This window comes from Notolepis coatsorum, assembly GCF_963971535.1.
Source record: "Notolepis coatsorum genome assembly, chromosome: 1".
NCBI classification, from domain to species: Eukaryota; Metazoa; Chordata; class Actinopteri; order Aulopiformes; family Paralepididae; genus Notolepis; species Notolepis coatsorum.
The window spans coordinates 177,667,262-177,693,702 of record NC_140165.1 but is presented as its reverse complement, the minus strand read 5'-3'; the positions used below and the strand labels follow the sequence as shown (position 1 = coordinate 177,693,702).

The 26,441-nt window shown below is 45.4% G+C and overlaps 2 protein-coding genes across 3 annotated transcripts in view; one reads left to right on the top strand and one right to left on the bottom strand.

Moving 5' to 3' along the window:
- The window catches only part of nipsnap2 (nipsnap homolog 2), a 48,671-nt gene extending 29,760 nt beyond the window's left edge, over nucleotides 1–18,911 (top strand). Inside the window, exons 9-10 of the mRNA XM_084335269.1 lie at nucleotides 14,606–14,689; nucleotides 17,352–18,911. Of these exons, the coding sequence (XP_084191395.1) occupies nucleotides 14,606–14,689; nucleotides 17,352–17,416 (149 nt within the window). The 3' untranslated portion in view covers nucleotides 17,417–18,911. The remainder of the gene's footprint in view (nucleotides 1–14,605; nucleotides 14,690–17,351) is intronic.
- Nucleotides 18,912–20,916: 2,005 nt separating this feature from the next.
- The window catches only part of psph (phosphoserine phosphatase), a 46,942-nt gene continuing 41,417 nt past the window's right edge, over nucleotides 20,917–26,441 (bottom strand). For both annotated transcript variants that reach the window (XM_084320917.1, XM_084320918.1), the window contains exons 5-6: nucleotides 22,113–22,261; nucleotides 20,917–21,589 (exon numbers count right to left, since the gene is read on the bottom strand). In XM_084320917.1, coding sequence (XP_084177043.1) covers nucleotides 21,479–21,589; nucleotides 22,113–22,261 — 260 coding nt within the window. In that variant the 3' untranslated portion in view covers nucleotides 20,917–21,478. The remainder of the gene's footprint in view (nucleotides 21,590–22,112; nucleotides 22,262–26,441) is intronic.

Genomic DNA, 26,441 nt, shown 5'->3' with positions numbered 1-26,441 from the left:
GAAAGAGAGAGAAAGAGAGAGAAAGAAAGAGAAAGAAAGAAAGAAAAGCAAAAGCTCCTGCCCCTGCCCCCCGTGCGAGGTCGGGAGGTTGTGTGTAAATGCGTGTCTGTGGCGAGGGGAGGTGAGAGAACCCAAATGCTGGACAGTTATGAACCAGAGAGAGGAGGCAGAGTCGACGGCGAAAAGTATAATCGAAGACTTTACTTGAGCAGAAGTAAACAAAGGAACACGTTACACGGTACAACAAAAGCGAACTGTAAAACATGGAAACAAAACCTCAGCTGTGCTGGAAAACGGCGCTAGGAAGCGGGAACGGACTCAAAGGGAAACAAGAGCTAAAGGACTATTCCGCGAACGGCAGGAATAGCAGGGATACGACAGGATAGTTTAGTTTAGTTTCTTTAATAGTTGTCATACAGAAGTACAGAATACTTTCATACAAAATGCTTCTTACTGTTACGCTCCAGAGACTGTGCTAGACAAGATAGTATCAAATAACATAGTATAGCATGTAATTTAGAAGTAGAAAATGAGGTCACAGTGTTCAGTATAGACATATGTACAATGTTCGATGCAGAATAGACGTAACTGAGTTACCATATAATATACAATACTATGCAGTGTACTAATGTACAGTACTATATAGTGCAAGCAGAAATGGGATGAGGTACAATTTAGGTACAATTTACAGTAAGGTGTACGAGTTGTAGTGCAATCCTTCATCAATAAATATAAAGTGTGGGGAGTGGGTGCTACAGTGTGTTTGTTTAAAGTGGGTGTGTGCTATAAAGTGTGTGGAGTGGGTGCTACAGTGTGTTTGTTTAAAGTGAGTGTGTGCGTGTGGATGTGTGTGCTATGTGCGTTTGATGGTTGTTGTTGTGTAGTGTTCATTGTTCGTTTAGGAGCCTGATGGCCTGGGGATAGAAGCTTCTTCTGAGTCTTTCTGTGCTCGCCTTGAGACTCCGGTATCGCTTGCCTGACCGCAGCAGTTCAAAGAGGCAGTTGTTCGGGTGACTGGAGTCTTTAATGATTCTCTTAGCCTTGCCCCTGCAACGCTTGTTGTAAATGTTCTGGAGGGTGGGGAGCCCCCCTCCAATTGTGCGTTCGGCTGAACGTGTCACTCTTTGTAGTCTGCTTCGGTCTTGTGCAGTGCTATTCCCAAACCAGGAGGTGATGTTGCCAGTCAGGATGCTCTCTATTGTACATGAGTAGAAGTTCTTAAGGATCTTCTGACTGACTTGGAACTTCCTTAGGCACCTGAGGAAGTAGAGGCGTTGTCGTGCCTTCTTCACAACACTGTCAATGTGTGTGGTCCATGTCAAGTCCTCGGATATGTAGGCTCCGAGGTACTTAAAGCTGTTGACTCTCTCAACCGGTGCCCCGTCGATGCTGAGGGGGCTGTAGTCCTTGACCCCCGACCTCCTGAAGTCCACAATCATCTCCTTTGTTTTGCTGACGTTCAGGGAGAGGCTGTTTTCCTGGCACCATCCCGCCAGGACCTTGACCTCTTCCAGGTAGGCCCTCTCGTCGTTGGCAGAGATCAGGCCCACCACCACTGTGTCGTCAGCAAATTTGATGATTGTATTGCTACTCCGCTGAGCCACACAGTCGTGTGTGTACAGGGAGTAGAGGAGGGGACTCAGAACACAGCCCTGGGGGGCCCCTATGTTGAGGGTGATGGATGAGGAGGTGCAGTTGCCTGCTCTCACCACCTGGGGTCTGCCCGTCAGGAAGTCCAAGACCCACTGGCAGAGGTCATAGTTCAAGCCCAGGTCCCTGAGCTTGGCTATGAGTATGGAGGGGACTATGGTATTGAATGCCGAGCTGTAGTCGATGAATAGCATTCTCACATAGTTCCCCTGCCTCTTGTCCAGGTGTGATGCTGCTGTGTGCAGCACATGGGCTATGGCGTCCTCCGTGGACCTGTTGGGGCGGTATGCAGGGTACAGGGAAAACAACACAGCACGGAAAGGTACTGGAACAGGAAACAAAACAATGGCGCGACACTGGTAGACTGGGGGCGGCACGAATATATACAGACACTAATTATTGACAAGAAACAGCTGGGGGCTGACAGGCTAGGACACAGGAAATCGATACAACACTTGGAATACAGGACTAGACAGGAACATATGAATATGAATACACACAGGGCTAGACTAGGACATATGAACATACTGGGGAGCACACAGAACCGATAACAGATACAAAGGGAGTACATTAGAAATGACAGTCAACAGGCTCCAGACAATAGGTAACCACAGGGAGGTTTCCTGTAGTACCGCGAACAGACCGCCGCAGGGCGGCAGAGGATTGTCTGTGTCCAGATTATGACCGTACCCCCCCCCCGGCGGCTCCCAGATGACCCACAAGACCGACCAGGGACAGGCAGGGCGAAGGGCAGAGACCCCGGAAAAAACTGGGGACGAGGACACGGAAAACTGGAGCCGGGGGGGCAGAGAAAAGAACCCAGGAGGGGCACAGTAGCAGGGGGGCCGGGGAACAGGACCAGAGGGGAGCCCGGAGAAGGGCGCACGGGACCAAGGGCACTGGAGAGGGGGACAGAGGCCCGGAGAGGGGGTCTGGAGATGGGGACAGAGGCCCGGAGAGGGGGGCTGGAGACAGGGACAGAGGACCGGTGAGGGGGGCTGGAGATGGGGACAGAGGCCCGGTGAGGGAGGCTGGAGACGGGGACAGGGGCCCGGTGAGGGGGGCTGGAGACGGGGACAGGTGCCCGGTGAGGGGGGCTGGAGACGGGGACAGAGGACCGGTGAGGGGGGCTGGAGATGGGGACAGAGGCCCGGTGAGGGAGGCTGGAGATGGGGACAGGGGCCCGGTGAGGGGGGCTGGAGACGGGGACAGGGGCCCGGTGAGGGGGGCTGGAGACGGGGACAGAGGCCCGGTGAGGGGGGCTGGAGACGGGGACAGGGGCCAGGTGAGGGGGCCCGGAACAAAGGGGCGAGGACGACAACCCCGGAGCAGGACCCCGGACGCGGGCCACTCCAGGTGCAGACCTCGGGACCGAACCAGGGGGCCTGGAGAAGAGGGGCGAAGGCGACGACCCCGGAGTAGGACCCCGGACGGGGACCACTCCAGGTGCAGACCTCGGGACCGAACCAGGGGGCCCGGAGAAGAGGGGCGAAGGCGATGACCCCGGAGCAGACCTCGGCGTTGACTACGGCGCAGACCACGGCGTAGACCACGGCGCAGGGCTGGGCCAGACGAGGAGCCGGGATCAGACGAAGAGCCGGGACCAGACGAGGAGCCGGGACCAGACGAGGAGCCGGGACCAGACGAGGAGGAAGGCCCGGGCGTGACGTCGGGGTCTCCCCGGGAGCCGGAGGATGAACAGGGGCCATAGGGAACGAGCTAGCTGACGGGGTTGTACTAGCTGTTGAGGCCTGATTAGCTGCAGGGGCTAAGCTAGCAGACGGGGCTGGACTAGCTGTGTAAGCCTGGTTAGCTGCAGGGGCTAAGCTAGCAGACAGGGCTGTACTAGCTGTTGAGACCATGGGGTTAACCGACGGGGCGGCTCCAGGTAAACTGACCTTGCTAGCTGAAGGGGCAGTCCTAGCAGTGGGAGACAAGCTAGCTGAATGAGCTACACACACAGTGGGGCTAGCTGTAGGAACCATGGGGTTAGCCAACGGGGCGGCTCCAGGGAAACTGACCTTGCTAGCTGAACGGGCAGTCCTAGCAGTGGGAGACAAGCTAGCTGAATGAGCTACACACACAGTGGGGCTAGCAGGCAGAGCTGAGGTGTTAGCAGTAGGTACTCTGGCAGGTGAGGCTATGCTAGCCTTCCTAGACTTACTAGCTCTCAGAGACTTGCTAGCAGTACGAGCTATGCTAGCAAATGGGGCTAAGGTGCTAGCAGTAGCTATGCTAACAACTGGGGCCATGCTGGCAGTAGAGGCTTCACCAGCAGAGGAGGCCATGCTAGCTGTGGAAACTATGCTAGCAGTAGGGACTGGACTAGTTACCTAGTTACCTCAGTGCTAGCTGCAGGACCTGTGCTAGCTACAAGGGCTACACTAGCGGGGGCTAGGTTAGCTGCCTGGGCAGTGCTAGCTGCAGGGCCTGTGCTAGCTTCAAGGGCTAAACTAGCATGAGCTAGGCTGGCCATGGAGGCTGGGTTAGCTGCCCGGGCAGCGCTAGCTACAGGGCCTGTGCTAGCTGTAGAGGGTACACTAGCCGAGAGGGTTCGGGTGCTAGCTGTAGGTGCTACACTAGCGGGGAAAACTGAGGTGCCAGCTGCAGTACCTACACTAGCAGGCAGGGCTACACTAGTAGGTGAAGTCAGGGGGGAAGCTGTAGAAGCTACAGGGGCTGAACCAGCTCTAGGGGCTATGCTAGCAGCAGACGCTAAGCTAGCAGTTGAGTCCGGGTTCGCTGTAGAGGCTAAGCTAGTTGTACGTGCTACGCTAGCAGACGGGGCTCTAGCGGACCGGACTGAGGGACTAGCAGCTGATGCTCTAGTGGACGGGACTGAGGCGGTAGCTACCGAGGCTACACTGGCGGCGGGGGCTAAGCTAGTAGTAGAGGCCTTGCTATCTGCAAAGGGCCTGACCGGGTTAGCAGCTTGGCAGTCGGCTGGGGAGTTGGGGTCCTGGAAGAGCACCCTAAACATGTTCCCGGCCAGTAACCGGAGTTTGCATGCTCTTCCAGGACTCCACTTCATCATGGAGAACACCAGGCGATAAGCGCTCTTTTGCTCCTCCAGACTGCAGGCCGGAGAATAATTGCCCATGAATCCTTGTAAAAGGGAATGTGCCTCATGAAACCTGTCCCAGAGGGGGGCTACGGGACCAGTAGGGGATGCTATACTAGCAGAAAGGGCTATGGTGCTAGCTGTAGATGCTACACTAGCAGGAAGGGCTAAGGTGCTAGCTGTAGATGCTACACTAGCAGGAAGGGCTAAGGTGCTAGCTGTAGATGCTACACTAGCAGGAAGAGCTAAGGGGCTAGCTGTAGAGGCTACACTAGCGGGAGGGGCTATGGTGCTAGCAGTAGGAGTTACTCTAGCAGGAGGGGCTAAGGTGCTAGCTGTAGATGCTACACTAGCAGGAAGGGCTAAGGTGCTAGCTGTAGGGGTTACACTAGCAGGAAGGACTATGCTAGTCTTCTTAGGTTTGCTAGCCTTCTGAGACTTGCTAGCAGTGCGTGCTACGCTAGCAGGCGGGGCTCTACCGGCCTGGACTGAGGCGGTAGCTACCGAGGCTACACTAGCGGCAGGGGCTGTGCTAACCACGGAGGCCATGCCGGCCGAAGGGGCGGTCCCAGCATCTGAGGCTACGTTAGCTATAGGGCCTGTGCACACGAGGGCAGCTAGGTAGGTAGCTAGCTACTGCAGAGGCTGCTCTATCACCAAAGGTTCTACCAGTTGCAGAAGCCTCGCTAGCAGTAGCAGGAGGGCGTAAGCTAGTGGTAGAGAACGAGCCTACACTGAGTCTCTTAACAGAAGAAACCATAGTCTTAGCTGTGGGGACAGATGTTCTGCTAGCTGCACTAGCTACGGGGACTAGGCTAGCGGCCGTGCTAGTAGCCTGGGCTGTGTTAGCAGAGAGGGGGCTAGCTGCACTAGCTACGGGAGCTAGGATAGTGTCAGTGCTAGTAGCCTGGGCTGTGTTAGCAGAGAGGGGGCTAGCTGCACTAGCTACGCGAGTTAGGCTAGTGGCTGTGCTAGTAGCCTGGGCTGTGTTAGCTTTCGGGCCTAAGCTAGCAGGAGGAGCTATGGGGGTAGCTGCCGAAGCTATATTGGCTACAGGGGCTAAACTAGGAGTTGCTGCGGTAGCATTATGGGCCTTACTTGCGGGGGAGGACGTGCTGGTAGCAATGACTTCGCTGAGGGCAGGGGTCCAGAGCACCCGAAGCAACCCTATGATCACACGGCCATGTGCCTCCAGCTGAAGCGCCTGCTCCGCGCTGCACTCACTCTCACTCACGGAGGTGAGCAGCGTGAACATGGTCCACCTCCTCCGAGGACGAGGAGAGAAAATCCCCCTCGAGGAATATCTCCATAGTGAGCACACAGAACCGATAACGGATACAAAGTACATTAGAAAAAATTACAGTCAACAGGCTCCAGACAATAGGTAACCACAGGGAGGTTGCCTGTAGTACCGCGAACAGACCGCCGGAGGGCGGCAGAGGATTGTCTGTGTCCAGATTATGACAGTGTCCCTCTCTCCCTCTCAATCTCTCTCTCCCTCGCAGTCGGGAGCACTCGCATATCACTGTCAAAATATTATTACGCGCGCCCGTATTCCGATCCGTGCAATACTATTCACAGGGGTATATATTGTCAATCTCTATACTGTATCTCTCCGTCTGCCAGTCAGACTGTGGGTGACTGTCACTCAAATCGCTTATGGGCGGAGCCCAGCCCAAAACAGCTTGAAATCTTGAAGTGGAAAAATGCTGCTTTAGAGTACTTGATTAGAAATACAAAACAATGATTTTTTTTTTTAAATAACTTTACAGATGTGTTCCATAGACTCACAGGAATTGTGTAAAGTTGCCCAAATAGTGAAAGGAATAGCAAGACATGTCCCCTTTAATCTTTCACTTGCTTACTTTCTGTCTCCTATGCACAAATAAACCTTTAGACGTTGTTAAAGATGAGTATACCCCAAATTCTCACAAGCATATTGGTCTGAAGCACAGCACCGCTTGCGAGAACGAGACAAAGTCGAGGCCATCTTTGATTTGGCTTACTCTCGAGATCTTGGGGAACGCTTGTCTTGGACTACGTCTAAAGTTGTATCTGTACGTAGGAGATGTAGCGCCTGTCGCCGCCAAGAAAGTAGACAAGTGAAGATCTGTTTGGGCAAGTGAAATTCAACCTTCCTGGAGTTTGTTCTGAACTTGGTAAAACAGCTTTTTCCTTTGATGTTTCCAATACGGAATGCCCTCCAACTCTGAAGTTGGAAGTTCTTCCTTCTTTGCTGCATTTAAAAGTATGATCTCCAACCACTGTTTAAAGACTTGTAACTATCTTAACTGATTTGTATTGTTTATTCTTGTTTGTTGTGCCTATATGTATGAATCTACTGATAACGGACGGTGTCTTTGTTTTGTAAACTCATTGTCGCTGTAAATAAGGGTAACCTCAGTGTCTCAGTTTCAAATAAAGGTTTGATATTAAATGCATAGTTATTTCGTCATAGACCTCTCTGACTTCTGCAGGGTGAATGCTCTGCAGAGCTAGACAGGATGCAACATGGTCTCATCAGAAAACTTCAATAATCATCTTGATTACAGGAAAAAAAAAGTACATAAATTCAAGTGAATTTATTATGTTATAGCTATATGTAATATATTTACACAGGGTCAAGGTCCTTGACGTGCTTAAAGTGCTTGAGTTTTTACAAATTCCTGGAATTTTAACAAGGTGCTTAATCTACTCAATGGCGCTAGTGTTATTGACCATTTTAGCGATGTTTGCGGACTAGGGGTGTAACGGTACACAAAAACCACTGTACGGTACGTACCTCGGTTTTGAAGTCGAGGTTCGGTATGGGTTTTCGGTACAGTGGGGGAAAGTTTGTCTTTCCATGTTCCACTCGGGGGTGATGTAGTGTGCAGTAACTAATTGTACTTGTAGGGCTGTCAAGAAATATTCTATATTGAAATTAATCGACTTGTAAAAAAAAAAAATCATTATATTAGATTGTGAAAAAAACAACCCCCGGTGGGCGGTCGTTAGTGGTTAACATACCGTTGTATTCGTTCGGTACACTACACAGCCGTTCGGTACGGTACACACTGAAGCGGTTTGGTACGGATACGTGTACCTTTACACCCCTATTGCGGACCCATCGTGTGTTCTGTATTATAGCTATGGAGACAATAGTATGGCTCATTTGACAGGCATTGTTCATAGTCCATCGCTGACTAACCAGTTAATTTCTACATACTGTAGTTTGTGCGCTATTCCATGCTAAACATCGCCCCTTTCCAAAATAATCCAGTCTTTTTTCATAGATTGCGAGATAAGACGTGTTATATGCAATAAGCCCAAATCGTTCTGGTTGATCCCCTGAAACCCCAAATACTTCCAAATCAAAGTTATATAACATGTACATATGTGCCTTCACAAAATCATCAAGGGGGGGGTAGTCTTACCCCGAAAATGCGATGGTTAGAAAAAGCTTGATTCAGGTCCGGTAAAATAGGACACTGATCATTACAGAAACATGTTTCAGGTTCGGTAAAATAGACATAGAATATACATTACCTTAGCCAGAATGTACTCCAAAAAGAATAATTCCAATGATCCCATCTGCGATCGCGATTACTCGTTTATATGTAATTACACGTGTTTACAGGAAACTATAGGTTTTGAGGTGAGCAGATCTCCTAGCGATTGCTCTGCAAGAGCTCCTCCCCCTCAGAGCGAGTCTTGACAGTCCAGTTCAAACATTGGGTCTCATTCCCGAAAATTTTCCAAAGATATATTCTGGAAGACTTATCTTGGAACCACTGAGACATAATCTATGACAAGTACACTCTGAGTCCTGAACGTGCTGGAGATATGTCTTAAGTGGCTGAAACGGTCGCAGAAATTATATGATCTGATATCTGCTTGGAGAATGGCATTCTGTCGTAAACTGCAAAGCGCGTTCCCGTTCAGCTCATTTGCATACAAAACACAGCCTCCATAGTTCCTTATAAGGCAACTAGTGACGCAGCTGTGTGAAATGGAATGGCGGAAGTGCTTTGCGAGCCGCGTGATTATGAAACCTAGCGTCAGTCAGAGAGCGTCTCCGAGAAATGCGGCTAGGTTTCGTAATCACGCTTGCGCCCATCAAAACTAGATTAGATTAATGTATTGGCATCATATACAGCTCGCGGTACACACCTGCCGCAGCGCGCGCACACACAGACACACACACACGCGCGCGCAGTACTGTATATGAATGAATGAATGACATATAATATATATAGCCTACGGCGGGCGTAATGAATGAAGCAGTATGGCTTATTATTCCATAAGCCTATAGGCTACTGTTCATTCGTAGGGGCACACAAGACTTGTTATGGAATATTAATGCAGTCTATTTCCACCGATTAGCTTTAGTTCTTATTTATTTATCCACTGTCATTTCAGTGTTGGTGTATAGGCTATATAGTGTATTTCAATATAAGTTTAATTGATTAATGATATATTCGAAGGAATGCAGGTTTATAGCTATATCAACCCCCTCCAATGTACAGTAAATTACCAAGTATGGTTTTGTCAATATTCCAATGTACAGTTTTGCTTGTACAGTGTAAGTCTATCCCCCACCCATCCCTACCCAACCTCCTCCAACAGTTTCTACGTCAAATGTACTCTCTTTTCTGGACTCTTTTTGTATCACAAACAGTACTGTATTTGCAAATCTGGTATGTCATGAATGTATAGATGTAGCAGTACTGTCTATCTGTGTCATGTGTGTCATGTATGTTATGATGAATTGAAAATGGGGGACCCTGATGTAAACGAGACGAAATTCTTTCTCTGGTCTGCATCCCCTTATGTAATTGAACTGTACTGTACCCATTCTGCAATCTGTTAATAAAGTTTTCAATCAAACAAAGGTCTGTCCCATTGTATACCAATCAATGGGATACATTGCATGTTGACCTGCATTCTTTCAAATGTATATAATTAATCATTAAAACAGATGTGTAACAAATAAGAAATACAAATTCCACAGAAGGCATTAAATTATTATTATTTTCAATCATTTCACAATAATTGCATAATTGTGTTTGAATATCTGAGTAATTATTTGTCCAAAATAGCTGGTTCAGATATGGTTAATCCAGCTGCCCTGTGATCAGATGAATTCATATTATTTATTTTTCCGACATCAAATTCGTAATTTCTTATCGTACAAATATTTATTTTAATTATGATTAAGTAATTAATTCCAAGGAGGCCTGTAGCGTTGACGTGAAGGAATCACTATGAGAACACAGTCTGTCAAGTTATAATAACATTTTAAATTAGTCAATCAATCATGAGATTTGATCGTGGGCTGAGAGCATATTTAAGTGTGCTCCTCAGCACTCTTAGATCTGCTCTCAAATAAGATCTCAGGAAAATTTGAAGACTCCCACTCCCAGCCCTAATATGTCTTAAAGGGGAACTATTTTACTATTTCTTTCACTATTTGGGCACTTTTACACAATTCCTGTGAGTCTATGGAACACCTCTGTAATATATATATATATTTTTTATTCATTGTTTTGTATTTCTAATCAAGTCCTCAAAAACAGCATTTTTCTACCTCAAGATCTCGAGCTGTTTTGAGCTGATGTGGACTGGGGTGCAGGTGCAGGTGCCTGAGGAGCCACATTAACATGCAGCAGTGACTATATGACATCACATATAGGCACATTTTCAAACGACTCAGTTCAGTGAGGGTGAATATTGTGAGAGGAGAATTGGAAGAATGCGCCAATATGAGAATTTTGAGACATAGATCATATTAATATAAGTTCACATAGCTAGGAAACAATGCTAAACACTCAAAAAGGCCATTTATAAGATAGTTCCCCTTTAAATAGGCCGAAATCGGCTAAGACGAAATATTTTGTCGTAACTTCGTTCGAGAATGAGACCCATTGTCTCTACTGATCCCTCTCTATCAGAGTTCAAAAGGTAGGCGATACTGCCACCTGGTGAGATTCAATCGGCATTGCAATTCCAACGTAGGCAAATGAGCCAGGGACACCTAGAGTGATCCGGATGACTGTATAGAACGGGGATCAAAGGAAAAATATCAAAGGATCCAAAAACAAGTTTACTCGTTATTGGCGCTCAAGCGTTGGCGGTGAAACACAAGTTTATTATCTTACTGGCTATCACACACTGTATCACCCCGTTTGATGCATCCGGGCAAAATAATTAACTCGAAAACGTCATCTCTTTTCTCGTGGGATGTTTATTTTCATAAACAAAAGGTCTTGTACAAAATAAAACAAATTGAAAGTCTTTAAAAGGTGAAGAAACTAGATTAATAACTTCTATCTGTCTGTCTCGGTTGTTGCAGCCTAGCTCATCAGCAGAAGCCTGATCTGTTAGCCGGTCGCTATCTGTCCTATTAGCCGAAGCTAGCTTGTCCTCGTGGTCAGGGTTTTTCCTTCCCCCCCCTCCCAACCTTCGTCCGAGAGCTGGGAGCTCAGCTCCTGTCTCGCTTCAACACACTTCGTCCGACTCTCTACCGGAAGAACTCATAGCTATAATGTCTTAAAGTCTCTCTTGCGCGCGCGGCACTACAACTCTCCTTGTTGTTTGTATATCTCATTACTATAGCAACGGCTCTCTCTCATTACTAAGCGATGGCGGCCGCTTGTCCTCTGACCCAATCAGACGTTGCTACAGGCTAGCTATCTCTTTGTTGATGTTAAAGCGCCTCTGTGCTCCTATCAACCACTGGCTCCCTGCCCAGACCCTGCTCTCGCTTGTCTGTCTCTTAACTCGTCTGATACACATTATAAATGTTTAAACCAATATCTATATAGATATGTATTTTACCTCCATGTTATAATCAAAATGAAAACCATTGGTTTCCTTCACCTGTTTATATTTCATATTGGCGAAAGTCCCAAGAAAACAGTGTAAAACAGAACAACTGGGAGTCAAACTAACAATGCTTGTGGTGAGGAGTGAGTGCACCACTAGACCAAGCCACCATTCCTGATACAAACACAGCAATAAACTCGTTATTGGCCGCCAAGCGTTGAGCGCCAATAACGAGTATGATCTTGATCCCCGTTCTAAATCATCACCAGGTGGCAGTATCACCTACCTTTGAACTCTGATAGAGAGGGATCAGTAGAGACAAAGGTATATTCTATGTCTATTTTACCGAACCTGAAACATGTTTTTCTAACTATCACAGTTTTGTGTTTTACCGGACGTAAAACATGCTCGACAAACACGATCACGGTTTTGAGTTAAAACGACCCCCCCCCCCCCCCCCCCCCCCTTGATGATTTTGTGAGGGTACATGTGTACATGGTATATACCTTTGATTTGGGAGTATTTGGGGTTTCAGGGGATCAACCAGAACGGTTTGGGCTTATTGCACATAACGCGTTTTTATCTCGCGATCTATGGAAAAAGACTGGATTATCTTGGAAATGCGCAATGTTTAGCGTGTAATAAACTACAAACTACAGTGTGTAGAAACAAACAATTTTTTCCATGTTGGACTACAAGTAGTGTCTGTCAAATGAGCCACACCATTGTCTCCACAGCTATAATACTGAACACACACACAGCTCTGCAAACATCGTGAAACACAGCGAAAATGACCATTTTAAGCTGGCCTGAAGCGGCAGAGATGGGGACAGTTTATGGCGCTGAATGAGTTAAGCTAGAAAGTTAGGGTTATGGTTAGTTTAAGGTAACAGTGTGGTTAGGGTTGGGGCGAGGCCATGAGCCCCACCCCCACCACAAGCATTGTTAATTCGACTCCCAATCACAGTTTTTTGGGGGACCTTCGTCGATACGAAATGTAAATATTAGTGCTGTCAAACGATTAAAATATTTAACTCGATTAATCGCATGATTGTCCATAGTTAACTTGCGATTAATCGCAAATTAATCTCTTTTTTTTTTTACCTTAACACTTTGGTTGCCTAAGGTTAAATTAATGATATACCATAGATTGCCAGCGCTATTTGTCTATGGAGAAAGTCCCCTTCTTTGCAGGGCTATAACTTTTTAAATTCTATTGCTACATTGCCATTATTAGGGCCCATTCAAAGTCCTATATGTATTGTTCATTGTGTAGCAACGTTAGACTTTTTCATTCACATATTCATAGTAAAGTATGGTCTAATGTATAAGTATGTTTTCATCTCTTTCTGCAGCTTTCTCCAGAACGTGATATATAGCCCCAAATGCATTATATTGATGATGAAATACAGTTTGATGGCAATCAGCGCGATATAAAAAATTCCAACTAGACGTACTTCTAGAAGTTACTACACGTCATCTGATGTTGACCGGATGGGCGAGGGGGCGTTTATAATTCCGTGGGCAGCGTTATACCAATCATCTAATGTGGGTCAAATGTTGATAATATCAGTTATTATCGAAGACGGTAACGTTACACGCTGAAACTCACCCCAGTCTCCGCGCGCCGTTGGGCGATCATCGTCGAGTAGAAATTTTATCATTATGGGATATATTATTACCCGGTCCATCTCCAGCTTGTATAATGGTATATACGTCCAAATCATGTTGTTTATCGAGTTATTGGCAATCGATCGCTATGTAGTGTGACGAGCTAGAGTGCCGGAACCTATACCGAGTGCCCGGAAGTAATATGGCCGACCAGCAAAACCTCTACTGCGCTTCCTGTTAAGCGGTTGCGCCGATCGGCCACCAGATGGCGCTCCTGAACCGCCAGAGAGCTCAGTGGGTCCTGCTGGTGGATCTCAGGCCAGCGGAGGGACATTATGAATCCGATCGCAGATTTTTGAAATATTGATATAAGGACGCTGTACAGCGTCCCCCGGCAACTTTAGCATGGCCAGGAAAGACGTCTAAAGACGGGTCCCGGCAGTCAAAGTGTTAAACAGATCTTTTTCAAGTTCCAAGTTTTAATACTCTTATCAACATGCGAGTCAACAAATGCTTGCTTTATGCAGCCATTTAACACAAAAGGATGACCCTCATGCATTGCAAATTTGCATCAAATTCAAAACAGAGCGATGCACAAAATAACTTAAAAGAAAATAATAATTTAAAACAATGAATAAAGTGTGCATGAAATAATAGGGGAAAGAAAACGTTAGGAACTTGTTACATTCACACACACAAGGGCTGATTAATCACACACCCCCCTCTCCCCCTCACACACACACTCTCCCAGCTCTCTTTCTCTCTTGCCCCTTCCTCATCTCTCCCACCCCCCTCTCTCTCTATATCTCTCACACACACACACACACACACACACTTCAGAAACAAACATAGTATCATTGAGAGCATCAATAATACACCTGAGTGAAGTCTAGTAAAAAAAAAAAAATTTTTTTTTTTTTTTTTTTAGTTAATCTTGAGTTAAAAAAATTAGTGGCATTAATAGAATCGGGAGTTACCGCGTTAATATCGCGTTAACTTTGACAGCCTTAGTAAATATATTACGTATACAATACGTAAATAATTACGTATGGCTATAACATAACGTACATTATGTACCTTTTTCCTGTGGTTGATATGTACTTTGTTACGTATTCTAAGCGAGATCGGGCTGCTTTGGGAGAAGACGGGACCCTTTGGTGTTTTGTGTCAAGGCTACGTACTTGAGCTCACCATACTGCTGGGGTTGTGCTGCACAGCGTGTGAAAAATATCAACAACATGCTATACTACGTGACACCTCCAAGATACTACATTCAAACCATACTGAAGCCCAGACACTTGATTGGAGCATGTCTAGCTCCATCATGTTGTTGTCTGTGATACATTTTTGGTGTTCAATATGATTTAGAAAAATAAAAAAAATATTTTGTGAATTAGATTGGAATCTCAATTTGAGCTTGATTCTACTGGCCTGGTCTCATAATACTGCATGTGACCCACTGTCTTCTGTCTGCAGCTTATAAAGACCTCCAGTCCAGAGAGGACACTAGGAATGCTGCCTGGCAGCATGAAGGCTGGGATGAGGTGGTGTACTACACAGGTAAACTAAACATACTGTAAAATGTATAGTGTATTGTCTGTTATATGTCTTGTATCGTCCCATGTGGCCCTACTGTCCTTCTACCCTGTATGAAACTTTTTAAAGAGGACATACTGTATTTTAGTCTTTTCCACAAGTTGATATAGGTCTTTGAGGTCCCCTAAACATTTATTTAACATCAGAGTATGCATTCTAGCAGCCTTTATATCCCTTTGTTTCAGTCCTCTTTTCAATGGGCTGTTTCTCAGCATGCAACGAGCGAGCCAAATATGACTCAAGATCCAGCAATAGCATAGCAATCTTCCCGTTTAAAAACGTTGTCAGAAACATCTTTTAGGTTCAACTTTAGGTAGGAAAGAGAAGATTTACACACAAGCCACCATCTTGTACATTTGATCAACATACAGTATCTTCACACGCTCATACATGATGCACAAGGTCTTATTATAATAATTTTTTTAAATTATATAAAAAATATATTGTTATTTTCTGTTCAGTTTAAATTCAGTTCAAATGTTCAGTTTCAGTTCAATTCAGTTATTCTTTTTAATAGAATGGATCATTCAAATCAAAGGGTATTGCACATAAATAGGCACTTCAGGATCTGAAGTTCAGATAATCCTTCAGAACGTTGATCGGCTCAGCTGACCGACAATAAATCAAAATGACTACTCTGACATGAAAATCTAATGTGGAGACTGGCACGACTATTAGAAAATTCAAACTCATCCCTAGTTCCTTGTGACTTGAGCAACAGGGGTATTGAGCTTTTTGACCTTGCTGACATTATTGTTAGTGTTTGTACATTATCTACTGGACTTTTAACACTTTCATTGCCAGCCATGCAGTGCACCTTACCCCCCTTGAATGCCAGCGTCCACTTCAATGATAGAGCTCTCATATTTGCAAACGCATAAACTATGTCTTAAATTATGGCTATGTGTCTAATCTGGCCGTCGCTTATCAATGACTTGTTTGCAGTCAACATTGTCTAAACGGATTGTTTTTTAATCGGTTCATTTCCGTTTTATACCATTTTGAAAAACGCTTTTTTTTTTTTTAAGTTTCAGGAAAATATAAAGATTCTGTGATAATCGCCCTTTACTGGAATATTCTGGAATACACAAAAAAATTTGTAATTTTTTGGCCTATTTATGAATCGTTTTCAAATAAACGCTAGATTATCGATAGTATATGTGTACTTATGCACGGTATAGAAGCGAGCTGAAAAATCGATTCTCTCATTTCCTGATCAGCATACACACACGCACACACACACATAGGGCACACGTTGATATCTCTGTGAAAAAAGCTCTGATTATCCTAAGACTGGTCAAATAGATTCCTTACCTCAGATCAGATGTTCTCCATAAAGATTATTCCAATTCCTGATCGCCATTCCAAATATCGATCGCGTTTATTGATCCAACACTGGGTACTGGAAATATGTATTCCACGCTGTTCTGGGGCTCGGCAATGAATCCGATCCTCTCGGGTGACTTGCCTGAGAAGTAAAATGAATGTGTTTCATTCAATCCATTCCAAAGGGGTGCAGTACCACAGGGAGCGGGCGGTATTTTCCCAATGGAGCTCAGAGAGAGTTTGCAGCACTAACGTGAGGCTAGATTGATGAAATATGAATTCAAATCGCTAATAAAAAGAAAACGAGATCTCTCGTCGCTGGCAATGAACGGTCGGCATGAAAAAACGAGATATCTCGTTGTTGGCATTGAAAGTGTTAAAGGGGACATGCATTATAAATGGCTTTTCTGTGTTTAGCATGGTTTTATAGTAATACGGGTTAGTATCAATGGGTCTGTGTCTCTAATCACCATATTGACTCATCAGTCTAGTCTCGAGTTCACGAGATCCTCCCTCACTCAACTAAGCTGTTCTGATTTGACGTTTTGCTGACGTTAATATAGCACTGATTTGCAGTAACGCCCCCTCTATGGTTGTAGTGCAGTGTAACCCGACACTTCCTCAAACGGGTTTTCACAGGCAGAGAACGAGCAAGAGGGAGAGAGAGGGACGGCGGGAGGGACTGCAGAAGTGTGTGTTAATGTGTGTGCGCCATCTCTCCCTCGTCGGGGACACACACACAAAAACTTGACTGTGTGTGTCGGGGACGTAGGCATAGTGTAACCCGACACTTCCTCAAACGGGGTTTGCCAGGCAGAGAACGAGCGAGGGGAGGGAGGGAGAGAGAGAGATAGAAAGGGACGGCGGGAGGGACTGCAGAAGTGTGTAAATGTGTGTGCGCCATCTCTCCCTCGTCGGTCACACACACACACACACTTGACTGTGTGTCGGGGACGCATCTCTCCTCTCTCTCTCGCTCGTTCTCTCTCTCTCTCTCGTATGTATCACACTGTGTGGGTGACTGTCACTGAAAGCACTAATGGGCGGAGCTCATCCAATAACAGGCTGAAATCCTGAGGCTGGAAAATGATGCTTTTGAGTTCTCCATTAGAAATATAAAACAATGATTTTTCTTTTTTTTAAATAAACCTTACAGATGTGTTCAATAGACTCAGAGGAATTGTGTAAAGTTGCCCAAATAGTGCAAGGAATAGCAATGCATGTCCCCTTTAAACTCTGTGGACATGTACGGTAATCAAACCTCAGTCATCTGACTTTGTGTTGCAACTCTCTCCCCCAGTCCCTCTTATTCAACATATGGACTCCAGGATCATGATCCCGATGAAGGCTTCCCCGCTGCAGTAGAGTTAAAGAGGTCAACCCAGAAGCCTTGAGGTCAAACCCTTTGGTGAAAGAAATGTTACAACCATCCATCACTGCCGTGGTCTCAGCCTCCTGTCTCCCTGTTCCCAACCCACTGTCTCCCACCCCACGATTTGGTCCAATTCTTTTTTTTTTAACCAACCAATGATTAGTTAGTACTTCAAAAAGTCGTTGAGACACAGGAAGTCTATTTTTGTTCTGTATTCTTTCCGTGACAGGGAGTTCAGAAAGCACTGATAGCTCTCGTGAGTTGAGCTGATGTTATTGTTTGGTTTTGGTGCCACAACAGAGGAAATCAGTCCCTATTCAAACCTCGTGATCTGGCGTCCTACACATGCTGTGCCACATTAGAGACCGCTCAGTAGAAAGAGCTTGGCTCTTAATTTAAAAGACCAGACTGACATTCCGTCATTCTTGCCTTGATACAAAAGTCAACTGAAATATTTGGTAGTTATTTTCTGCCGATTAACCATTGCCATTAGTTTCCAATGTATGTGAAAATATATCTTAAAAAGACCACATAAACTGAAGAAAGTCACCCCATTTGACTAACATGCCATGCTGACATCTTACTCGTTTTACCATTGTGACATAATAGAATAACTGGAAGAATTACTCTTCTTCCTGTTTATACACCGGATTAAGGCACAATAGAGCTACTTTTCAGGGGGAAAAGCATGGCATTTTATTCAGATGTGGTGACTTTCATGGGTTTATGTGGTGTTTAAGAGACATTTTCAGATGCAATGGGAGCCTATACGGTAGTGAATTGGCAGACTAACATTGACAAAAAGAAGAGCTTGATTTTTGTATCAAGGAAAGAATGACTTGGAAGCCTGTGTGAAAAGGCCTGGTTGAAGGACGACCGTTCTGCTTGGGGGGGGGGGGGCTCTGCACTGTACTGTATGGTAAGATGTGTGTCAATGCAGCAATGGGGGAACGGAACCACTGCAACTATTGGATGGTTTGATTAATTAACTTTTGTTCAAATGTACAATGCAGTGGTTATTTATCTATTTATTTAATGTAAATAATAAATACATCTATTACATTGTCTATCATGGATATGTTGCAAAGCGACACTTTTTTTCGTTAAGACCCGTCAACGACGCAAAGCTCAGATGGAAAAGTATACTGTCTACTGTACTCTACTGTATATTCTGTCATCAGCACAGAGCTGAGGATAATACATTATGATGTGTGCTTCATGATTTCATAAAATTTTGCATGTCCATTAAATTGTATTTCTTTAGGTTTTCTGTCACGTTTTCTGTTACATGGGCATAACAAGTACTGTAAATTATTCTAACACTGGTCTCCACTATCAATGAGAGAGCAAACCTGTGAGCGACTGTGCTGTCAGAGACATCAGTGTTCGTACTAGTAGCATGAATCGTCATATCTCTTTTTTTTTTTTATTCATGGGAACATAACAGGGGTGGCAGGAATGTCAAATAAAAGCGAATCAAACAACGTTCTTAACGACGTGTCTTTGTCCTGTGTTTTAACATGCATTCAAATCACACGTACAGAAGTGCATTTTATAGTTATTAGTATCCATACATTAGCTAAATTAAAGCATTTCAAATTCTATTGTACATACTGGAATATGCAGGAATATCACTAGCGTCTGAATCTTCGATGTACAGTACAAAGTGCAGCTCCAAATAAGACAGCATTTGGTTAACAAATATATATTTTTTAGTATTCTCTAGTATAAAAATCAAACGGGGGAAAACAAACCCAAAAAGTTTAAAATGGACTCACTATTGTAGTGTAAAAACTGAGTTTTTCGTGTGTCAATGTCATTCATTATATAAAACTACTGACTGGATGAGGCAAAGAAGAGATAATCTGTACTGGATAAACGGTTGATAAAAAGGCACACACCATATATAGGTGTACACAATACACTTATGTTAACTCAATGCAGCAATGGGGGAACGGAACCACTGCAACTATTGGATGGTTTGATTAATTAACTTTTGTTCAAATGTACAATGCAGTGGTTATTTATCTATTTATTTAATGTAAATAATAAATACATCTATTACATTGTCTATCATGGATATGTTGCAAAGCGACACTTTTCGTTAAGACCCGTCAACGACGCAAAGCTCAGATGGAAAAGTATACTGTCTACTGTACTGTATATTCTGTCATCAGCACAGAGCTGAGGATAATACATTATGTGTGCTTCATGATTTCATAAAATGTTGCATGTCCATTAAATCCATAGTGAAGTTTGCAGACGACACAGTGGTGGTGGGGCTGATCTCGGACAACGACGAGAAGGCCTACCGGGAGGAGGTTGAGGTACTGGAACGCTGGTGCCAGGACAACAGCCTGCTCCTGAACATTGGTAAAACCAAGGAGCTGATCGTGGATTATAGGAGAGGACAGCAGGAGACACACACACCACTGATGATAAACAGGGCTACCGTGGACAGGGTGAGCAGCTTTAAGTACCTGGGGGTCCACATCTCGGAGGATCTGACATGGTCAACACACATAGACACAGTCGTAAAAAAGGCGAAGCAGCGCCTCTACCACCTGAGACAGTTAAGGAAGTTCAGAGTATCGGGGAAGATACTCCAGTCCTTCTACTCCGGAGCTGTAGAGAGCATCTTGACTGGAAACATCACTGCCTGGTATGGAAACAGCACGGCACAGGACAAGAAGGCCCTACAGAGTGGTGCGCTCAGCCGAGCGTACCACGGGTATTGCACTACCTCCCCTGCAGGTTCTATACAACAAGAGGTGCAAATCCAGAGCCTGCAGAATAATGAAAGACCCCCACCACCCCAATAACAGCCTGTTCCAGCTGCTGTGGTCAGGCAGACGCCTGCGAACCCCAGCTACTAGGACAGAGGCTTAGGCTCAGCTTCTTCCCCCAGGCCATCAGAGCCTTGAACAATGAACACTGAGTGCCACAGAACACTGATCTATCCACACACAAGCACACACACGACACGCACGCTCACACACTAGCAGCCACTTTAACACTTTACCATGAGCAGACACACACTCATGCCGCACACGCCCACACTTATGGCCAAAAAGGAAAGGTCACTTTAAATTAGTATAACAACAGTAACAGTGTATTGCACTACCTAAGCTACCTAGCATGTCCTATATGCCCTGTAAATAACTATGTACAGATACCGAGATGTCCCACCATGCTACCTGTTACCCGTTTATTGCACAATGTTGTTTTTTATTGCATTCTATTACATGTTGTACCACTGTATTGCACATCGTTGCGGGCAAGACCACCCGCATTTCATTGTATACTTGTATGCCGTGACAAATAAAACTCTTGACTTGAAATTGTATTTCTTTAGGTTTTCTGTCACGTTTTCTGTTACATGGGCATAACAAGTACTGTAAATTATTCTAACACTGGTCTCCACTATCAATGAGAGAGCAAACCTGTGAGCGACTGTGCTGTCAGAGACATCAGTGTTCGTACTAGTAGCATGAATCGTCATATCTCTTTTTTTTTATTCATGGGAACATAACAGGGGTGGCAGGAATGTCAAATAAAAGCGAATCAAACAACGTTCTTAACGACGTGTCTTTGTCCTGTGTTTTAACATGCATTCAAATCACACGTACAGAAGTGCATTTTATAGTTATTAGTATCCATACATTAGCTAAATTAAAGCATTTCAAATTATATTGTACATACTGGAATATGCAGGAATATCACTAGCGTCTGAATCTTCGATGTACAGTACAAAGTGCAGCTCCAAATAAGACAGCATTTGGTTAACACATTTTTTTTTTAGTATTCTCTAGTATAAAAATCAAACGAGGGAAAACAAACCCAAAAAGTTAAAAATGGACTCACTATTGTAGTGTAAAAACTGAGTTTTTCGTGTGTCAATGTCATTCATTATATAAAACTACTGACTGGATGAGGCAAAGAAGAGATAATCTGTACTGGATAAACAGTTGATAAAAAGGCACACACCATATATAGGTGTACACAATACACTTATGTTAACATTAGTAAAGTCAGTGAAGAGAACTCCTTTTCTTTTAGATCTTCTCCAGTTCCTTTAGCAGCTCGCCGAAACTTGTGACGTACCACGAACATCTGTCCTTCACCTGTGCCCGGACCACGTTACCACCGAAGCCAATGAACGCACTCTGAAAAGACAGATGGAACAACATTATCGACCGCTGTCACCTGTGTGTGTGCATCTATTTGCATCTACTGTACAACAGAAAACAACTGAGATGATTTTTATCACTCAGTAATACTGTTAAATACGCTATGTTGTTCACTTACAGCTTGAATGGGCAGGGAGCTCCCACGTAAAGGTCTTAGTCTGTATAAAGCGTGTATATGCATTTTCTAGGGGGTGTAATGACTGCAAATTTTGATCGGTCACAATTTTATAATTTTTGCGTTAAAATATATTTATAATACATATCTCTAATTATATACTACACAGCTTGGCTTGGCTTGGCTTAGAAAAATGTACGGTGTATAACTGAACACGGTTACACCTACATTTTATGCACACAAAATAACTGTGGTAACGGCATCTACACAAAGACCACCAGACTCTACTATGCCCTTGACATCTCGTAGGGCTCAGTGGGACTCAGCTAAATCGACGTTAGGCCTACATAATGGGCAGGGGGCATGGGTTTAGTTAACACTTACAGCAGGAGGGCAGGCCTCCAGGTCAGTGGCCCCGTCTCCGATCATCACCACCGTCTTGAAGCCGTATTGTTCCTTCAGCATGCTGATCACCTTGCCCTTTCCACCACTCTCCGCCGTGTGCTGGCTCTCGTCAAAACCGGCGTACTCGCCTAGAGGGGGGAGAAACTAGTCACCTTCAGTGAAAGTGGAACAGTGTGTTCTTCGTGGAAGTTTGATGGGGCCCAGACATCAACCCTGTGGGACACCTACGCGTGTTTGCTAATCAAATTCTGACTATTCCATGATGATTTCCATTACCTTGGTTTGTTTGTCGGTGTCCTTGATTAAAAATCATGTCTCATGTCTTATTTTGACCAGTCACAACTATCACTTGGGAATTATGTAATTAGATTAATTTATTGTGTCCTTTGAACGTAACTAGATTCAACAGCAGCCAAGCCTGAGTGATTATTTACTGGCACATACCATGCAGGCAATATCCCCCAACTTCCACAATCCTAGAAAACACACATAAAAACGTTCCCAGTTTTTCCATGACCGCTAGGACCGTGACTGAGCCCAGAGTAGGTCCAACCTGAACCCACCCAGAAGCCATTTATTAGCCTCAAGCAGAATAAAACCCACCGTGATGAGGGTCAAGTTTGGGACAATACGCTGCAATGTGACTTTTTCAGGAATCAACTATTCAGAAAACGTCTAGCTCTACCTGTCTCAAAATAGTGAGGGTTGTCAACTATCAGGATTGGGGGGGGGGGGGTGTAGGACACACACGCAGACACACACAAAAAGGGGAATCTTAAATATAACCACTAGAATCGCTGAGTGATGAGAGAGGGTGGGGGAAAACACAAGAATATGATGAAATGAAAACAACAACAAAAACAACGGCACTGGAGACAGAGAAACCCCTAGAAGCATGAGCTTGAGACACTCTACTAGTGAGGGAAAACATGAAATGGACAAGCATCCGAACTAGTGTTGTCACGATACTGGAATTTCTAACTTCGCTACGATACCTTGAAAAGTATCGATATTCGATACCATTTTCGATACCACGGGGGAAAAGGTTCAATCTTAAAATGTAAAAAAAAAAATGCTTTTGTTGCTGGTTGATTCTCCTCAGCTTCTATCTGGTACTATAAGAGAAGATAAATATAACACTTTTAAAACCCTTTGTTTATCTTTAGATCACACATTTAAAAATAACTGTTCATCTCACTTCAATAATTTTCATTGCAGAACATGGTATTTTCTCAAGCAGACAGATGTAAACAGTCATATTCCAACTTAACTGAATGCACACGTGTGTGTGTGTGTGTGTGTGTGTGGACTACTGTACTATTACAGGTATTGAAATGAACAATGCAACTTCCTTATACAAAAAAAAGATTATATGAATAATTAAATATTGATATTTCGGGAAATGAGTATTGAAACCGTTTTAAATATTCAGAATCGATATGTATCGATTTTTCGATATTTTTGACAACACTAATCAGAACACAGTCAACCAAGCCTACTTCAAGGCACTGCACACCTGACACTAATCAGGTGGCAATCAAGCACACACACCTGCAATGCCGCATGGCAATTAACTGGTGTCTGGTGATTTATAGCTCACCAGAGAAAACCAAAAATACATCCAAAGTAACACCTTAGAATAAAATAAAACCCACATAAACCCTCCCTAAGGAACGGCACTCGATGTTCCTGCCACGCTGTCTGGAAGACACCGACGGAACTCCCGGATAAGTTCCGGATCCAATATGTCCCTAGCCGGAACCCAGGAGCGTTCCTCTGTAACATTTCCCTTCCAGTCCACAAGGTACTGCACCCCGCGCCCCACGCGACGACTGTTCAGGATCCGTTGGACCATGTATGCAGCCTGACTCCCGATAACAGGTGGTGGTGGCCTGTCAGCCGGCGCAAGCATGCTGGATAAGACTGGCTTAAGTCGTGAGACGTGGAACATGGGGTGAATCCTCATGGACCTGGGAAGCAGAAGGTGGACCGCAACTGGGTTTATCTTTTGAACAATCTTAAAGGGACCGATTGGTGCACTCCATTTTGGCCATTGTTCTCCGGGTGAAACCCAGATGACAGACTGGCTGAAGCTCCCACTAATGAGCAGAACACCTTCCAGAAGCGGGAAGCAAATTGCGGACCCCGATCAGACACCACATCTTGAGGTAGACCGTGGAGGCGAAACACATGCTGGACGACCAGCCTGGCCGTCTCAGGAGCTGAGGGAAGTTTGGGGAGGGGAATAAAATGAGCTGCTTTCGAGAATCGATCCACCACCACCATGATGACCGTAGAACCACTTGACAAGGGTAACCCAATAATAAAATCAAGAGCAACATGCAACCAGGGGCGTCTGGGAATAGGGAGGGGCTGGAAGAGACCAGCCGGAGGACGTTGAGACGTCTTATTAGTAGTGCAGACACATCTACCCTCATCCGGGGCCACCAGAAACTCCTCTTAAGAAAGTCTAGGGTGCGGTGGACCCCAGGATGGTTAGTAAGACAGGATGAGTGACCCCACTGGAGGACCTACGAGTGCATGATGTTAGTGGGAACAAATAGACAGCCAGGCGGATCTCCTCCTGGGTCAGGCTCCTGCTGCTGAGCCTCCTGAACCCTAGTCTCTATTCCCCAAGTGAGCGGTGCGAGGATGCGAGCGCGTGAAACAATGGGCTCGGGAGGGCTGTCCCGGTCAGAGCGGTCGAAGCGACGGGAGAGTGTGTCAACCTTCAGATTCTTAGAACCTGGACGGTAAGACAGACTGAAGTCGAACCTGTTAAAAAAAGAGCGCCCACCAAGCTTGGCGAGGGTGCAGGCGTTTGGCCTCCTGGATGTAAGCCAGATTTTTGTGGCTTGGACAAATGGATGCTCTGACCCCTCCAGCCAGTGACACCACTCTCTGCCAGTGACACCACAGTCTCTGCAGTACCTGTTTGACATGACCCACATGCTCCCGATTCTTAGAAAAGATCAAGATGTCATGCAGATACACGTAAACAAACATCTCAAGCATGTCCCTGAGAACGTCATTTACGAGTGCCTGGAAGACCGCAGGGGAGTTAGAAAGGCCAAAAGGCATGACGAGATATTCTTAGTGTCCTCTGGGGGTATTAAAGGCCGTCTTCCACTCATCCCCCTCCAGCACCAGATTGTAGGCATTTCTAAGATCCAACTCAGTGAAGAAGGATGCCCCCTGCAGGCGTTCAAATGCTGTGGACATGAGAGGGTAGCGGTTTTTAACAGTGATCTTGTTCAGGCCCCTATAGTAAATACAGGGTCTGAGCCCTCCGTCTTTCTTCCCCACAAAGAAAAACCACAGCTCCTGCCGTGGACGAAGAAGGGCGGATGAAACCAGCCTCAAGAGCCTCCTCGATATAGCTATTCATAGCGATGGTGTCAGGCCCCGACAGGGAAAACAACCGACCCCTGGGGGGTGTCGTTCCCGGGAGGAGGTCAATGGCACAATCATAGGACCTATGGTTTGCTTGCTGAAGACCGCGTTCAGTTCAGTATACTCCACCGGCACCCCGATGGGACTGGGGTTGCAGACGTCATCTGCGGTCTTCCCTATGGGACAGGAGGACCCACGAGCAGAGACGGCAGTAGCCATGGAGGGCTGGAGGGAACAAGGACCTAGTGGAACTGGGTTGGGTGCTACACAGTGAGAAGCACACGTGGGACCAACTTCTGTACCCCTCCCAAATTCCAATCCATATGGGGATTGTGTTTAGCAAGCCATGGGTGCCCTAAAATGAGATGTAATTCGGGGGAGTCGATAAGGAAAAACTTTATTATTTCAAAATGTGTGCCAATGCACATCTTAAGTGACCCGTAGTTTCTTCCACTTTCCTGGAACCCAAAGGACGACCATCCAACGCAGTAATGTCAAGGGGAACCGGTAGGGAAAATAAAGGTATGTGAAGATTACGGGCCAGGGTCAAGTCAATGAAACAACCAGCCGCTCCCAAGTCCACGAAAGCAGGGAGGCTGTATTTATTTCTACCTAAGGACAGTTCGACTGATACGAATGTGCGGTTATTGCTTGCTGTGGGGATATGATTCTGCCTCGGCAGAACCTCCCCAAGTTCTGACGAGTTCACTCGTTTCCCTGGACTGGTCTTCCCTGCATTGTGGGGCACCTGCGAAGGTAGTGACCCGTCTCTCCACAATACAAACAAGCCCCACTGCTCAACCGCTTCTCTCTCTCTGTTCGAGAGAGGCGTGAGCGTCCCACCTGCATGGGCTCGTCACTCCCAGGAGAGACGCAGAGCAATTCGGTGACTTCCTGAGAGCCGGTAAACTCCAA